This window comes from Amblyraja radiata, chromosome 18 (assembly GCF_010909765.2).
Source record: "Amblyraja radiata isolate CabotCenter1 chromosome 18, sAmbRad1.1.pri, whole genome shotgun sequence".
In the NCBI taxonomy this organism is placed as follows: domain Eukaryota; kingdom Metazoa; phylum Chordata; class Chondrichthyes; order Rajiformes; family Rajidae; genus Amblyraja; species Amblyraja radiata.
This window is the reverse complement of record NC_045973.1, coordinates 28,121,018-28,133,848: the sequence shown is the minus strand read 5'-3', so window position 1 is coordinate 28,133,848 and position 12,831 is coordinate 28,121,018. Positions and strand designations below refer to the sequence as shown.

At 49.4% G+C, this 12,831-nt stretch overlaps 1 protein-coding gene across 1 annotated transcript in view; it reads right to left on the bottom strand.

Annotated features, from left to right (window-relative positions):
• The window catches only part of plxna1 (plexin A1), a 232,846-nt gene that overhangs the window by 165,245 nt on the left and 54,770 nt on the right, over nucleotides 1-12,831 (bottom strand). Inside the window, exon 3 of the mRNA XM_033036992.1 lies at nucleotides 3,765-3,947. Within this exon, the coding sequence (XP_032892883.1) occupies nucleotides 3,765-3,947 (183 nt within the window). The remainder of the gene's footprint in view (nucleotides 1-3,764; nucleotides 3,948-12,831) is intronic.

The window sequence follows — 12,831 nt, the reverse complement described above, 5'->3', positions numbered from 1 at the left end:
GGCAGCATGCCGGGAGAACATGAATAGTTGACTTTTCGGGTCGGGACAATAGACAATAGACAATAGATGCAGGAGTAGGCCATTCGGCCCTTCGAGCCAGCACCGCCATTCAATGTGATCACGGCTGATCATCTCCAACCAGTACCCCGTTCCGTTCCTGCCTTCTCCCCATATTCCCTGACTCTGCTGTCTTTAAAAAACATTTATAGCTCTCTTTTGAAAGTATCCAGAGAACTGGCCTCCATCGCCCTCTGAGGCAGAGAATTCCAGACACTCACAACTCTCTGTGTTAAAAATGTGTTTCGTTGTCTCTGTTATGAATTGCTTACCCCTTATTCTTAAGGACCATTCTTCAGACCCCAAATGCGACCTTATCTCAGATTGTTCGATACAGGTCCACCACCAATTTTCCGGCATCCTTGGTACCAGAGCCTTTCTGGATTATCCTTTTTGCCAGACCAACAGAGGCCAAGGCCTCAGGGAGCTGGGAAACCGGCCCGCAAAGTTGGCCATGGAAGTCGGCTTTGGGAACGGATCTGCCGGGCCAGGCCGCCGGGGGGGCAAATTTGACCCGTCGATCAGCCGCTGAAGTCCCGATGAGGTTGAGATCGGATGCCTCACCTGGCCTAGGTGCCACATTTTCGGGGGGACTTCGGGGGAGTATAGGAGCAGGGAGGTTCTACTGCAGTTGTACAGGGTCTTGGTGAGACCACACCTGGAGTATTGCGTACAGTTTTGGTCTCCAAATCTGAGGAAGGACATTATTGCCATAGAGGGAGTGCAGAGAAGGTTCACCAGACTGATTCCTGGGATGTCAGGACTGTCTTATGAAGAAAGACTGGATAGACTTGGTTTATACCCTCTAGAATTTAGGAGATTGAGAGGGGATCTTATAGAAACTTACAAAATTCTTAAGGGGTTGGACAGGCTAGATGCAGGAAGATTGCTCCCGATGTTGGGGAAGTCCAGGACAAGGGGTCACAGCTTAAGGATAAGGGGGAAATCCTTTAAAACCGAGATGAGAACTTTTTTCACACAGAGAGTGGTGAATCTCTGGAACTCCCTGCCACAGAGGGTAGTCGAGGCCAGTTCATTGGCTATATTTAAGAGGGAGTTAGATGTGGCCCTTGTGGCTAAGGGGATCAGAGGGTATGGAGAGAAGGCAGGTACGGGATGCTGAGTTGGATGATCAGCCATGATCATATTGAATGGCGGTGCAGGCTCGAAGGGCCGAATGGCCTACTCCTGCACCTAATTTCTATGTTTCTATGTTTCTATGACTTCCAGGGAAGATTTCGAGTGCGCTTGTAATTTTACCCAGATTAAAGGAGGTGCCAGACCACCAGTTGCTGGAAAATCAGTGGTGGACCTGTAGTAATTCGAGAGGGCGAATCTGAACTCCCATATCACAGACGTCCCCTATAATTAAATACATCTGGAAGTTTGTCTGGAAGTTTGTTTCAGTAACGAGAACGGCAAACTGTTGGATTGTTGTTGAAAACTCCTCTGGCTCAGCTGTCAGGGAGTGAAGACTTGCTATTCCCAACGGGTCTGGCCTACTCGTGACTCCAGAACCGTCTGAGACGCAGCCAAACATCGCCATTCATGGAACATAGAACTGTACAGAACAGGCCCTTCAGCCCACAATTTGCATGCTGAATATGATGCCAAAGAAAACTGCACTCGGGGATAGACAACATCTGCACCCCACAAGCATGTGAATAAAAAGAGAACATATTCACGGAGCAAGTTGAGTTTATTTGTTAAAACGTAGAAACAAGGAACTGCAGATGCTGGTTTACAAAAACAGACACAAAATTGTTGGGAGTAACACAGCGGGTTAGGCAGCATCTCTGGAGAACATGGATCGAGTGGTGGCGCCATCGAGTGTGGCAGCCTCGCCAACAGCTGTCTGTCCTTTCATCCTTTTTGTTATTTTTAGTCTGTCTAAAAGTTTGTTTTTGGAGGTCCTTCAGTCTTTTTTATGTGGGTGGTGGGAAGGGGGAAGAGGGGAAACTGTTTTGCCGTTACTACCTGGTTGTGGATGCGTCTTTTCTCCGAGCCGCATCTTCGCCCCCCCTCCCGCGGCCTGCCACCTGGATTGGCGCGGTCTTTCCTGCCGGAGACCGGCCAGTTCTTCAGCGGCTGCGCCGCACTGGATTCCATCGCGGAGCAGGACGATGCCTCACTGGGATCACCGTGTTGGAGCTCCGGAGTGTTAGGCCTTCCGACTTTAACACCGTGGAGCTGTGGTTCACGGAGCTTCCAGCCGTGGGCGGTGCTGACTTTAACATCGCGGAGGCCTGGGATCTTTCGCCGAGGATCGCCAGTGTTGGAGCTCCGCCCAGCTCGGCCCGTGGACTTCGGGAGCCGCGTAGGAAGCAGCCGATTCGGAAACTCCAAACCGCTGAGAGTGTTCTTCTGTTCTGACACCGGAGCTCCGATCATCCCGGCGAGAGGGCCTGAAACTGCAGCGACTGCGGAGGCCTCAATAGGAGGAAGATGACTGAACTTTGTTGCCTTCCCTCACAGTGGGAAACGTTGATTCCGCTGTGGGGGATGTTTTATGTTAAATTCTATAGCGTTGTGTTTATCTTATTTGTGTGCTTCATGGTAACTCAAATTTCACTGGACCAATTGGTGCATGTCACAATAAATGTAACTTGACTTGACTTGAGGTGATGTTAGGGTCCCGACCGAAACGTCACCCATCCATGTTCCCCAGAGATGCTGCCTGACCAATTGAAATACTCAAGCACTAATGTGCTTTTTAAAAAAAAAAAACAGCATCTGCAGTTCCTCTTGTCGACCTCTTCAGTGTTCCTTACTAGCGAGATAAACAGGACCGAGGAAAGACTGAGTGGGAAAATTACACAAGGGCTTATTCTCTAAACATTTCCAAGATTCCTGCATGTAGCCAGCACCATGTGAGACAGCCGAGTTACTATGGAAACACATCGGTTCACTCAAGTTAATGCAAGTCCACCAACATCCAGCGAACTTCCAACAGAAACTAGTCCCAAACATCATCAACAGGTCCAACACAACGCAAAACAGACAAGCCCACTGCGCAACCTCAATGGTTCAAAGGTTATTTTTATCGCATGTACCAAGGTGCGGTGAAATCCTGTGGTTTCTTTGGGTGGTATTCTCTGTTGCCCTCTCCATGCAAAGATTGTGCAGCGACTTTTCTTATTAGACTTTTTTTTATTAAGAGTTACAGTGCGGAAAGAGGTTCTTTGGCCCCATTAATGTACCAACCTGCACAATGAACGGCAGAGTGAGGGTCAAATTAACGAACTTCCTGTGTAAATCACTTATTTTTCACTCTCCCAAAATATGCTGTTCCATGGCTTTAGACTTTAGCTCAATACAGCGCAGACACAGGCCTTTCGGCCCACCGAGTCCATGCCGACCAGCGATCACCCCGTACACTCGCACTATCCTACACACACAAGGGACAATTTACAACTTTACTGAAGCCGATTAGCCGACAAGCCCGCACGTCTTTGGAGTGTGGAGGAAACCGGAGCTCCCGGCGAAAACCCACACGGTCACAGGGAAGACGTACAAACTCTGTACAGCCAGCACCCGTGCTCAGGATCGAACCCGGGTCTCGGGCATTGGGGATGTGGGATTGTGTTGGATTGGGTGTGCATCTACTGCCCAGACCATGTCAGAAACAAGCAAAATCTCTGCAGAAAACTGGCCCCAAAGCTGAGGCAACGGGACAAACCTGGCGATATTAAAACCTGAGGCCTTACCTTTTTGATCTTCCCGCTCCTGGTCCCAAAGAAGGCCACCGAGTGTCCCCTGTAGTCGTAGGCGGCGATGGAGGTCATTCCGTCTTCGCCATCGATGAAGAGAGGGATCCCCTCCACCAGCGTGGTCCCACCCAGCGGCTGGTTGAAGTCCTGGCCACAGAAGTCATCGTCGATTGGCAAGGGCTACGGGGAGGAAGAGAAGGGAGAGCAGAGTTCATTACATTGGCTTAGCCTAGTTTCGTTTATTGTCACGAAGGGTCACGAGCCGAAACGTCGCCTGTCCATGTTCGGCAGAGATGCTACCTGACTTGTTGAGTTACTCCAGCACCGTGTTCTGCCCAGTCCCAGAGAAAGACTACTGGGCATGGTATTTGCATCAGGATACAACTTGAAAATAAAAATCAGGGCCATAAAACATGTTTATTTTGGCAATGGACATCTGACGACACAGTGAACTCTCTTGGAGAGTCAGCCAAGTATCAGGGAGAGGTTTCAGTTTTAATTTAGTTCATTGTCACATGTACCAAGGTATAGTGAACTATCCAGTCAGCGGAAAGGCTATATATACCTCCAGATGGCGCCGCACAATGGCAGCCTTGCCAACAGTCTGTCTGTCTTTCGTCTTTTTTGTTATTTTTAGTGTGTTTTAAAAGTTTGTGTTAAAGTTCTCTGGTTTGTTTTATGTGGAGGGTGGGGGAGGGAGCCGGAGACGCAGCCTAACATCAAGGAGCTGGTGGCCTTGCACGGGACTGACTTTGAGCCACACCGCGGGGACGTGGACTTACCATCGGAGCCGATCCCTTGCCTGGGATCGACGCTCCAACCGCGCACGGCCTGCGGGTTTCACCATCAAGGAGCTCGCAGTCTCGGGTGGAGACAGATGCCGGGAAGCTCCAAACGGCGCAGGTTTTGACCAGCCCCGACCCAGGGTCCGATCGCCCGGCACGGAGATTTCCCCCCCCCCCCGCCCCCGCCCCCCCCCCCCCCCCCCGATGCAGGAGCGTGATCAGCCTGACGCGGAGGGCTCTACCACTGGTCACGGGAGCCAAGATTATCCCGTCAACGGAAGGCTCAAGGCCTCTGACCGCAGGAGAGCAAAGAAGGGATGAAATTGAACTTTTTTTCCATCACAGTGAGGAATGTGGAGGAGTCACTGTGGTGGATGTTTATGTTTAAATGTATTTTGTGTGTTGTGGTGCTTTTTATTGGTATGACTGTTGGCAAATGAAATTCCTCCTATGTTGCAAAATATACTTGGCTAATAAAGTATTATCTTGATTATGATTACAATCGAGCCATCCGTAAAGTACAGATACAGAATAAAGGAAATAACGTTTAGTGCAAGATAAGTCTTATAAAGTCTGAATAAAGATAGTCCGAGGATCTCCAATGAGGTCGATGGTAGATCAGGACTACTCTCTTGTTGGTGATAGGATGGCTCAGTTGCCCGATAACAGCTGGAAAGAAACTATCGAAGACATATGAACCAAACCAAGCCATAGGGCACCGAAACATGACCTAGTTAGCATTCTGGACTATTCCCATTCGGAGCATCCAACATGAACAGGCCCTTCAGCCCAACTCATCCATGCCAGCCGAGTTGGCATTCTAGGCTACCTTCCTAATAATTTAGTTTTAGTTCTAATTTTTCATTTTAGAGATACAAGAGACAGGCCCTTCGGCCCACCGAGTCCACCTCGACCACAAATCACCTCGTACTCCATTTTCTCCAGAGATGCTGCCTGACCTGTTGAGTTACTCCAGCACTGTATTCTGCCTGACCTCAGAGAATAAATAGTGGGCATGGGATTTGCATCAGGATACAACTTGAAAATAAAATATTAGGGCCCTAAAAATGTTTTTTTTTGATGCCCTAACAGTCCCTTTGAGAGTCAGCCAAGTATCAGGAAGAGGTTTCAATTTCAGTTTAATTTATTGTCATGTGTACCGAGGTAGAGTGAAAAGCTTTTCTGTTGCATCACATCCAGTCAGCGGAAATACTATACATGGTTACAATTGAGCCTTCCGCAGTGTACAATACATGATAACAAGAATAACGTTAGTGCAAGATAAAGTCCGGTTAAAGATAGTCCGAGGGTCTCCAATGAGGCAGATGGGAGGTCAGGACTGCTCTTGTGTTGGTGACAGGATGGTTCAGTTGCCTGATAACAGCCGCGCGGCACCACCGTTTTTATTCCCCAGAGATGCTGCCCGACACGCAGAGTTACTCCAGCACCTTGTGCCCACCAACATCCAGCTGTCCTGTCCCTGAGAAAACCGACCTGCCCCTGGCTTGCGATCTTCCTTCGAACACAAATTGCTGGGGTAACACAGCAGCTCAGGCAGCATCTCTGGAGGACGTAGATAGGAGACAATTCGGGGCAGGTTCCTTTAAGGGTCACCTATCCGAGTGCTCCAGAGATGCTGCCTGGCCCACTGAATTACTCCAGCACTTTGTGTCTTTTCTTAGATAACACGATACATCAATACGATACGCAGAAACTACCCTCGCGTTCCTGATCTCCCAGCCCCCATCCCCCTGGGAAAAAAACTCATCAACACACGAAGGCTTTGCAAGTTTCAAACAGGAATCTTACTTCAGGGACTGGGGGAATATGCTGGGAGCAGCAGTGACAAGGATTTGAATGTTAATTAATGGATTTACGCATCCTGGGGAGTGGTTGACACGGGTGCCCACACCGCGCTGCATGCCCGCTGTGTGACGCCGTTCCAACAGCGCAGGCAGCCACTTCAAACCAAATGTCCACGCTGGCAGCCCACCCACTGGACAACTCATAGAGTCACACAGCGTGGAAACAGACCCTCTGGCCCAAGCAGACCATCTACACTAGTCCCACCTGCCCGTGTTTGGCCCCATATCCCTCTAAACCTGTCCTATCCGTGTACCTGTCTGCATGCCTATTAAACACTGTAATAGTACCTGCCTCAACTACTGAGAGATGCAGAAGTAGATTTGTTGCCTTACAGCGCCGTAGCCCCGAGTTTGATCCTGACTACGGGCGTTGTCTGTGTGGGGCGTTGTTTGTATGTTCCCCTGTGAGCGCGCAGATTTTCTCCGCGCGCTCCGGATTCTTTACTTTTAGTTTTTGCTTTAGAGACACAGCACGGAAACAGGCCCTATGGCGCAGCGACCAGCGATCATCCCGTACACTAGCACTATCCTTCACACACACGGGACAATTTACAATTTTACAGAATACCAATTAACTTACAAACCTGCACGTCTTTGGAGTGTAGAGGAAACAGGAGCTCCCGGAGAAAAACCACGCGGTCACAGGGAGAACGTACAAAGTTCATACAGACAGCACCCGTAGTCAGGATTGAACCCGGGTCTCTGTCACTGTAAAGAGCCTGTCCCACGTGGGCATCATTTGCGCGTCACGCTGGTGGCGCGGTGAATCCCAAAATCCTGGGGCGCCACGATCGCGCGTCACTCCCTACGCCACCATGTCTCACCACGCGCCATGTGCGCGTAATGTACGCCGTGCACGCATCACGTGCGCGCGTCGTGTGTCATGACGTGTAAATGATGTTGCGTAAATGACGCCCAAGTGGCAGCAACTCTACCGCTGCACCACTTTGCCACATATAACAGTATATTACAAGAACAGGCCCTTTGGCCCACAATGTCCGTGCCGAACCTAATGTCAAGACTGGCTCATATCCAGCTAAATATATAATCCGTATACCTATCCCAAGGGTCTCTGAAAGGGCACAATGATATCTGCTTCCACCACCACCCCCGGCAATACGTTCCAGGCACCCACCACCCTCTGTGTAAAAAAAAAAACCTACCCCCCACATTACCTTTAAGCTTTGCCCCTCTCACCTTAAAGCAATGTCTTCTAGTATTTGTTCAAGAAGGAACTGCAGATGCTGGAAGATCGAAGGTACACAAAATTGCTGGAGAAACTCAGCGGGTGCAGCAGCATCTTTGGAGCGAAGGAAATAGGCGACGTTTCGGGCCGAAACCCTTCTTCAGACTGATGGGGGGTTTCGGCCCGAAACGTCGCCTATTTCCTTTGCTCCATAGATGCTGCTGCACCCGCTGAGTTTCTCCAGCAATTTTGTGTACCGTCTTCTAGTATTTGATGTTTCCATCCTGGGAAAAAGGTTCAGCTTGTCTACTCTATCTATGCCTTGCATGTATTGAATGGCAGAGTAGAATTGATGGGCCGGATGGCCTAATTCTGCTGCTACGAGTTATTAACTATCCAAATAGATCAGATATATCACACATAAATACAATGAGTTCAAACTCAAGTACAATCTTCTTGTTTTTGCAGTGCCATCTATCCTTGATAAATTTAACGTGATTAATGTATAATTTGTTTTTGTGTGTTGTCGGAGTCTAGGTGCCTGTGATGTTGCTGCAAGCAAGAATTTTTATTGTACTCTAAGGATTCAAGAGTGTTTAATTGTCATATGTACTGACAACAGAACAATGAAATTCTTACTTGCAGCAACATTACAGGCCAGTAAACACAGTACTCATAGACAATGTAATAAGCAAACAGAAATTAAATAAATTAAAAATCCCATTAGTCCAAAAAGCCCAAATGCAACGAGACTGTCCACAGTCCACATTTTAGAGATGCAGCGTGGAAACAGGCCCTTCGACCCACCGAGTCCATGCCGACCATCGATCACCCGTTCACACTAGTTCTATGTTATTCCACTTTCTCATCCATTCTCTACACTGTCTGGGGCAATTTATGGAGGAACAATTAACCTACTTGTTAACTCGCGCGTCTTTTGGATGTGGGAGGAAACCGGAGCACCCGGACGGAGGCAACCCACACGGTCAAGGGGAGAACGTGCAAACTCCACACACAGACAGCGCCCGGGGGTCAAAATTGAACCAGTGTCTCTGGCGCTGAGAGGCAACGGCTCTACCCGTAGCGCCACTGTGCCACCCAAACCGTTGCCGTAGTTGCACAGACGTGGCTGACCCCATCGTGCTGACAGTGGAAGCTGGAGAGGTTAAAGCTGTAAGTTACTCTAGCGCTTTGTGACTTTGTTTTGCAAACCTGCAACTGCAGTTGCTAAGTGTGTAGCGAGCTACGAGGCATCATGTGTGAAGTGTCCAGACCTGATCCGATCCCACTTGCAAACGTACCAAGCCAGCAGTGGCGGGGCAATTAGTGTGATGTGTGAGGGGGTGGAGTAGTGGGCAGGTGGGTCACACAGTCGGGGACGTATAGGCATTAACGGCGCATTGGAAACCAATCAAGGGCAGCAGGTTCCATTGTTCACCGTCTGAATATTTATGAATGGGGATTGTACTCCGAGCCGTGGGGCGAGGGGGCGGGGACAGGAGGGGGAGGGGTAGCTCCCTGACCCTCACCCACACAGCTGAATGGCTCTCTGTCCAACCTGTCGCCGGGTCCCATCTGCCAGCGGTGCAGGCGGCTAATGGCACGGCTGCAGCTGAGAGCAGCGCTCCCCACGGCTAGTGGGCCCGCAGGGGAGCAGTGTACCGGGAGTGGGATTAGTGAGCGCCAGACCACCTTTCCCTCCACATATACAGATGCCATCTATCCCCCCCACCCCGGCCCTGGATCACGTCAGTTCAGCATCTCACTACTGACCAGATCATCCCATCAACGCAGAGAGCGACAGAGAGGGAGGGGGTAGAGAGGGAGGGCAGAGAGGGATAGGGGGCAGAGAGAGAGAGATGCTAAATGTGGCTTCACCAATGTCTTGCTGGTGGGGGGTGGTGGGTCTATTTTTGAAGCAGTGGTTTGTGTGGGTAGATTGCCCTGTGTCTGGAAGGTGGTGGTCTGGGCCTATCTGTGGGGACCACCAACCAAGTCACATCCCCCGACCACACAGCGGGCTCGAGACATGAGATACCACCTCAGCTCGGTTATAAAAACATAGACCAAAGGCTCCGCATGGCAGGAAATGAGACAGGAAATTCTGGAAGTTTAAGATGGCCCCCCCCCCCCCCCCCCCTTGTTGGCCAATAATTAGAGAATAATTTTATGCAGCACCAATAATGGCTTAAGAGGCCATTAGATGGGCACCATGGGAGTGCAGGGAAAAGAGAGATATGGATGACATACAGGCAGGCAGATGAGTTGAGATTAACAGTGGTAGAGTTGCTGCCTTACAGAGCCAGAGACTCATGTTCGATCCTGACTACAGGTGCTGTCCGTGTGGAGTGTGTACAGAAGTTCTCCGTGACCACGTGGGTTTTCTCCGGGTGCTCCGCTTTCCTCCCACACTCCAAAGACGCACAGGTTTGTAGGTTATTTGGCTCTGGTATAATTGTTACAGGGTGATCGCTGGTCGGCGCAGACTCGATGGGCCGATCAATACTTGGTACCATATTCGGCGTAATCATTGTGGGCCGAAGGGCCTGTTTCCACGCTATATCTCTAAACTAAACAATCCATGCATTGGTGGGCCTGTTTCCATGCTTTATCTCTAAACAAAAATGTCCATGATCATCCATGCATTTGTGGGCTGAAGGGCCTGCTATTACACTGTACCCATAAACATATCTATCCATGATCATCCATGCATTTGTGGGCTGTTTCCATGCTGCATCTCTGTAATCTGCACCTTTGAAGGTTTCTAAGAGTCGCCACCATCCTGCCGTATCCCAAAGGGAGTCGAGCATTGAACGGCTCCAAATCCCGCTAATCCTCCAGCACACAATCTGCTGCAGAAATGCAACAGTGCAGTGAAGACGCCGCATCATTACTGCGCTTGGCTCCAACTGTGTCAGTGTTTCAATAAACACTGTGAAACAACAAATACAGCTGTACACATCGACTGGCAAAGCCATTACTAGTGCATCAATAAATAATTGAGCCTACAATTAACTCGTTGATGACGATAAAACTAATAGCCCTGGATTTTGCCCAGGCAGCGACTTTACCACGTTCCCCTGGCGAGGAGAATCGCAGGGGCGGCCAAGGTCAAGCAACAGCCCCATCCAAGACCACAAGAAATGACAGAGTTGTGGACGCAGCCCAGACCATCACACAATCCAACCTCCCTTCCATTGACTCCATTTACACTTCACGCTGCCTCGGCAAGGCCAGCAACATAATCAAGGACCAGTCTCACCCCGGTCACTCCCTCTCCTCCACTCTCCCATCAGGTAAGATGTACAGAAGTGTGAAAACGCACACCTCCAGATTCTGGAACCGTTTCTCCCGGCAGGAGTGGGCCATTCAGCCCTTTGAGCCCGCACCGCCATTCAATACAATCATGGCTGATCCAAAAATCATTACCCCGTTGCCTTGATTCCCTTAGCCCTAAGAGCTAAATCTAACTCTCCCTTGAAAACTTAGTTCATAACTTCATAAGTCATAGGAATAGAATTAGGCCATTTGGTCCATCAAGACTACTTCACCATTCATTCATGGCTGATCTATCTTTCCCTTCTAACCCCATTCTCCTGCCTTCTCCCCATAACCCCTGACACACGCACTAACCAAGGATCTGTCTTGGCCTCCACAGCCATATGCGGCAATGAATTCCACAGATTCACCACCCACTGACTAAAGAAACGCCTCCTCAGTTCCTTTCTAAAGGTACATCCTTTTATTCTGAGGCTGTGGCCTCTGGTCCTGCACTCTCCCACGAGTGGAAACATCCTCTTCACATCCACTCTATCCAGGCCTTTCACTATTCGGTAAGTTTCATTGAGATTCCCCCTCATCCTTCTAAACTCCAGTGAGTACAGGGCCCAGTGCCGTCAAATGCTCATCATACGTTAGCCAATCCATCCCTGGGATAATTCCCGTAAGCCTCCTCTGGACCCTCCCCAACGCCACCACATCCTTCCTCAGATATGGTCTTAGATATGTTGTTCAAGAGAGAGCTAGATAGGGCTCTTAAAGATAGCGGAGTCAGGGGATATGGGTAGAAGGCAGGAACGTGGTACTGATTGGGGATGATCAGCCATGATCACATTGAATGGTGGTGCTGGCTCAAAGGGCGAATGGCCTACTCCTGCACCTATTGTCTGTTGTCTAAAACAGCTCACAATACTCCCAATGCAGCCTGACCAGTGCCTTATAAAGCCTCAGCATTACATCGGTTTTTATGCTCTACTCCTCTTGAAATAAATGCTAACAGTGCATTAGGTGACATTTTGGGTCGGGACCCTTCTTCGGACTAGACTCCACTCTATCTCTGTACACCAGGCTCCAGAACAGGGTATTGGTAGCAACGTTAACAGTGAACACCACCCCTTCCAGGGCTCAAGTCCAGGGTAACTCCACACAGCCCAGACCCATGTCTCATCACAGATGAACTCTTTAAGGATGTGAAAAACAATGCAAGCTAAGAAATCGACGCCAAAGATTGCAGACAGTCTGTGAGGCTGGAATAACGTTGAAATACTTCGGTTATAAAGTTCACAAAAATAGCAAAGATTTTAAAAAAAAAACACACAGGCTTGCTATCTGCCAAGGCTAGGGAACAACATAGAACAGAGAACAGTACAGCACAGGAACAGGCCCTTCGGCCCACAATGTCTGTACCGAACACGATGCCGTTAAACTATTCTCACAGCCTGAAGAAAGGTCCAGACTCAAAACGACACCTATCCATGTTCTCCACAGATGCTTCCTTACCCGCGTAGTTACTCCAGCATTGTATCATTTTTTTTGTAAACCAGCATCTGCAGTTCCTTGTTTTAACTTCTCATCTTCTCTGCCTGCTCGTGATCCATATCCCTCCATATCCATGTGCCAATCTAAAAGCCTCTAAATATGTCCCTTATCCCTATCCTACAGGTGCTGCCTGTGCAGAGTTTTCACGTTCTCCCCGTGGGTTTTCCGAGTGCTCCGGTTTCCTCCCACATTCCAAAGACGCACAGGTGTGTGGGTTAATCGGAAATTGGAAGTTGTCCCTTGTATGTAAGATAGTGCTAGTGTGCGGGGATCGCGGGTCAGCAGGGACTTGGTGGGCCGAAGGGCCTGTTTCTGCACTGTATCGCTGAAACAAAACTAATTTCACTGTGCGTTTGCACTTAACACCCGTGACGATAAATCACCATTGGGCTTGGTAACTTAACACACAC